The 5,170-nt window shown below is 48.0% G+C and overlaps 1 protein-coding gene across 1 annotated transcript; it reads left to right on the forward strand.

Moving 5' to 3' along the window:
* Positions 1 to 532: 532 nt before the first annotated feature.
* Positions 533 to 3,708, forward strand: LOC132460731 (gamma-crystallin M2-like). The gene is made up of 3 exons (XM_060055606.1): positions 533 to 710; positions 1,298 to 1,540; positions 3,026 to 3,708. The coding sequence occupies exons 1-3, from the start codon at positions 702 to 704 to the stop codon at positions 3,299 to 3,301; spliced, it is 528 nt and encodes a 175-aa protein (XP_059911589.1). The 5' UTR covers positions 533 to 701; the 3' UTR covers positions 3,302 to 3,708.
* Positions 3,709 to 5,170: the final 1,462 nt, after the last annotated feature.

The raw sequence follows: 5,170 nt of genomic DNA on the forward strand, positions 1-5,170 counted from the left end.
CACTTTGTACTACAGCACTCACCGCATTTTCTGCAGGAAATGCATTTTCTAGTTAATTACTTGTTATTACAATTGTGTGTGTGTGTGTGTGTGTGTGTGTGTGTGTGTGTGTGTGTGTGTGTGTGTGTGTGTGTGTGTGTTTCTTGGGCGCTTGGATCAGGGGGTGCATAAACACACGTTGTGTTAACCCCTTGGCCTTTGGGCCTGTGATTAAGATATGTACACAAATACAATTTAGTTGAATTGCTTTGAAATAGTGTTCCGTCTGCAACGCACATGAATATCACCACTGCACCACAACTCACGCCTTAATCCATTCCACAAATCCATGAATCCTTCCTCCTGCAATACACCTTTTGCATAGAGTTGCAATAATCTATAATCTATATCACGTCTGATCAAAGAGCCATTCCAACAGGTTTGGTTTGTTGTCCGTTGTGCGATCGCTCTGATATTGTCGGAGGCAGCATTAATCGGTGCCAGATCAGGCCACTCTGCCTGAATGATGAATCAGGGCTTTTATTTATTGGCCATGGACGGGATCAGAATAGTTGGCACGGTGTTAACAGCAAAGCTAACAACAAAGCGGCGTTCATCAAGGCGACAAAAGTGCCATAATCCAGGGGGTTTAATCAAGGTTTATAAAACGACCGTTCTCTCTCTGCTGTAGAGGACACCACTGTTCGACATCGGAGTGCAGGATGAGTAAGGTGAGAGACTTTAATGTGTTTGTTTACACTGGATTTGGCTGTTTTTCTTATTTTAAAAGCGATTAAAAAAAAGTTGTAAACTATTTTTGAAGTAAACCGATTTTTTTCTTAACTCTTCCGCTCTGATTGCAGGATGAGTAAGACGAGGGAGACTGTGTGTTTGTTTACATTGGATTTAGCTGTTTATCTCATTTAGAAAGCGATAAAAGAAGGTTTGCATTTATTTAGGCCTATCTTTGTAGCCTACCCTTTTGTTTTTTATAATGTTTAGCTCTGGGTGCAGGATGAGTAAGATGAGACTTGAGAGAGTCTTTTAACACATTGTATAACTCTGGATTCTGCTGTTTTTCTCATTTGAAAAGTGCAAAAAAAAAAAGTTTAAACAAGTTTTTTGAAGTTAGAAACCTATCTTTCTAAACTTAGTGCAGGATATACTCGGTATCGGTACCGACACTCAAGTTCAGAAATCGGTATCGGCAAGGAAAATAAAAGATCAGAACACCTCTGGTGTTTGTGGGGGGGACGGTACTGTCCACCCCCCCCCCCCCCCCGTTGTTTCCTCACGCCCCCCCCCCCCCTCCCCCCAGATCACGTTCTTCGAGGAGCCGAACTTCCAGGGGCGCTCCTATGAGTGCGAGGCGGACTGCGCGGACGTGCACCCCCACTTCAGCCGCTGCAGCTCTGTGCGGGTGGAGAGTGGCTGCTGGGTGCTGTACGAGAGGCCCAGCTACCAGGGCTACCAGTACGTGCTGACCCGCGGCGACTACCCCGACTACCAGCACTGGATGGGCTACAACGACACCGTGCGCTCCTGCAGGACCTTCTCCTATGTGAGTGTGGTGGGCGGAGGAGCGAGAGCCGGGGGGTGCGGGCTAGCAGCGAGCTAAAGGGGCTAACAGCCCTAACTGGGCTGATAGAGAGCTAACTGGGATAATGGTGAGCTAGCTGGGATGATGGAGAACTAACTGGGATGATAGAGAGCTAACTGGGCTAATGGTGAGCTAACTGGGCTGATAGAGAACTAACTGGGCTAATGGTGAGCTATCTGGGATGATAGAGAGCTAACTGGGCTAATGGTGAGCTAACTGGGCTGATAGAGAGCTAACTGAGCTAATAGTGAGCTAACTGGGATGATAGAGAGCTAACTGGGATGATAGAGAGCTAACTGGGATGATAGAGAGCTAACTGGGATGATAGAGAGCTAACTGGGCTGATAGAGAGCTAACTGGGATGATAGAGAGCTAACTGGGATGATAGAGAGCTAACTGGGATGATAGAGAGCTAACTGGGATGATAGAGAGCTAACTGGGCTGATAGAGAGCTAACTGGGCTGATAGAGAGCTAACTGGGCTAATGGTGAGCTAACTGGGCTAATAGAGAGCTAACTGGGCTAATAGAGAGCTAACTGGGCTAATGGTGAGCTAACTGGGCTGATAGAGAGCTAACTGGGATAATGGTGAGGTAACTGGGCTGATTGAGAGCTAACTGGGCTAATATAGATCTAACTGGGCTAATAGAGAGCTAACTGGGATGATAGAGAGCTAACTGGGCTGATAGAGTTGGGCTAATGGTGAGCTAACTGGGCTGATAGAGAGCTAACTGGGCTAATGGTGAGCTAACTAGGCTAATAGTGAGATAACTTGGTTAAAGCGAGCCTACTGGGTTAAAGTGAGCCAACTGGGCTAACAAAGAGCTAACTGGGCTAAAAGTGAGCTAACTGGGTTAAAGAGCTAACTCTGCTAATAGCGAGCTAACCTGGCTAATAGAGAGGTACCTGGCTAAAAGCGAGCTAACTGGGCTCATAGCCCCACCTTGGCTTCACTAAAGCCTCACTCATTTAGGTGGTGCTGTTTCATTTAGGTGGTGCTGTTTCATTTAGGTGGTGCTGTTAGGTGGTGCTGTTTCATTTAGGTGGTGCTGTTTCATTTAGGTGGTGCTGTTAGGTGGTGCTGTTAGGTGGTGCTGCTTCATTTGGGTGGTGCTGTTTCATTTGGGTGATGCTGTTAGGTGGTGCTGTTAGGTGGAGCTGTTAGGTGGAGCTGTTAGGTGGTGCTGTTAGGTGGAGCTGTTAGGTGGTGCTGTTAGGTGGAGCTGTTAGGTGGTGCTGTTAGGTGGTTCTGTTAGGTGGTGCTGTTAGGTGGTGCTGTTAGGTGGAGCTGTTAGGTGGTAACCCTCCCACACGCACCACAAACACTCCACCACCAGACAACGACACTCTGTGTGTGGGTCTGTGTGTGGGTCTGTGTGTGGGTCTCGAGGTGTGTTCCTCCGCCCCCTACGTCCGCTAACCCCTCCGCCCTCCACCCCGCCCGCAGACCAGCGGAGGGCCCTACCTGATGAAGATCTACGACCGGCCCGACTTCCAGGGCCAGGCCCATGAGCTCAGCGAGGACGTGGACTCGGTGCAGGAGCGGTTCCCGCGCCGCGACGTGGCGTCCTGCCGCGTGGTGGAGGGCTACTGGACGCTCTACGAGCACTCCAGCTACCGCGGCCGCCAGTACTTCCTGGGGCCGGGGGAGTACCGCAAAGCCAGCGACTGGGGTGCCGTCTGCAACACGGCCGGCTCCCTCCGCAGGGTCACCGACTTCTAAAGGGATTAGCGGAGTTAGCTCGCTTTTAGTGGAGTTAGCTTGTGACTTTAGCGGAGTTGGCTTGCTTTTAGGCCAAGTTAGTTCGATTTTAGCGGAGTTGGCTCGCTTTCAGGCAGAGCTGGCGTGCTGTTAGCACACTATTAGCTGAGTTAGCGCGCTATTAGAGGAGTTTGCTCGCTATTAGCTGAGTTAAGGCACTATTTTAACCAACTTAGCTTTTTATTATTTGAATAAGCTCGCTATTAGCCGAGTTAGCTAGCTATTGCCGGAGTTAGCTCGCTATTAGCCGAGTTAGCTAGCTATTAGCCGAGTTAGCTACCTATTGCCCGAGATAGCTCGCTATTAGCCGAGTTGGCTAGCTATTTCCGCTCTGGAGTTGAGCAGTGAATAAATCGCCTTGTCAAACACTCCTTGGTTCCTTGTTGACTCTTTTGTGTCCGTTGAGTCTTTCCAGTGTTTATTGATGGGATTGGGATCTTGGGATTCAGGATTCTGTTTTGAAAATATATTGTTGAATGGTCGTTATAATCATTTGCGTCATTCTAACCCTTGTCTAACCCTTGTATATATAATATACAATATATATATGTATATACAATGCAATACATATTAGTATAATAAACAGTCACTCCAAACAAGATCCTTGCATTTAAGTCTGCGACTAAGTATCTAGTACCACTTGCGAGGCAGGTTGCGGTCAGTACCCTGCCTCGCAAGTCTTTTTCGGGGGTAAAAACGCTAGTCATAGGTGACTCTGTTACACGTAAAGTTAGGCTACACTCGCCAGCGAAAGTTATCTGCCTACCTGGGGCCAGGGCTCCCGACATTGAAGCTAAACTTAGGGTGCTGACATGCAGTGGCGTTTTCTCCCGGAGGCCAAGGGAAGCCAGGCTTCCCTGTTTTTTTAGGCTGTAGTTGTCATCCAATAAAAACATTTATATTAACAGTTTCGTTAATTATTTTGTGCTGTGTTGCTGTCAATTCTTCCCCATTTTTCTCCTCATTGACAATTTCACAATGCGCGATACTGCGCCCCTGTTTTATACTGAAGACGCGGCGAAACACGACACTGCACACTGCGAGGAAGCCAGCCGAGCTGGCATCCCTTGGTGAAAAAAAAAGAAAGAATTGACCAATCAGGTGAGGTTACCGTCATGACACTGCCCTCCTCTGATTGGTCGGGAGGGTGTCAGGAGGGTGCCAAGGGAAGCCACTCGGCCCTTGGCTTCACACCAATCAAATCAAAGCATCATTATCAACGTCACCGAAAAATCAATAACAAAACAAATAGCGCGAAATTAGCATGTTTGAATTGTTCTCATTTTTGAGTAGCCTACCCTCACTTGGCTTCCTCAAAAAAAATCCCCACGCCACGCCACTGCTGACATGCGGTCAGACCTCATATGGAGTTAGATTAGATGCACCAAACACCGACACTAGTTTCGACAACATTGTAGTTCATGTCGGCACCAACGATGCTAGGACAAGACAAACTGAGGTCACAAAAAGCAACATAGCTAGGCTTTGTGACTTCGCCAGAAAGATGTGTCGGCATCGATTAATTCTCTCTGGCCCTCTACCCGATAAGGGTAATGATGAGCGTTATAGTAGATTATTGTCTCTAAATCGCTGGCTGGCCCTATATAGCTCAGAGCAGGGCTTTGGTTTCATAGATAACTGGCCCTCCCTGTGGGGTTGCCCTGGTGTGCTCATGAGAGACGGCCTACACCCTACTGGGTTAGGCGCCTCAATTATGTCAAAAAACATAGATAGATGTCTTAGTCAGGCGTGACTCATCCACTCACAGCACGCTGGGCTGCAGGAGTTTAGCAAACCTGCTAGCAACATGATAGTTTACGTTGCAGAGTC

The sequence above is a fragment of the Gadus macrocephalus genome, chromosome 7 (genome assembly GCF_031168955.1).
Source record: "Gadus macrocephalus chromosome 7, ASM3116895v1".
NCBI classification, from domain to species: Eukaryota; Metazoa; Chordata; class Actinopteri; order Gadiformes; family Gadidae; genus Gadus; species Gadus macrocephalus.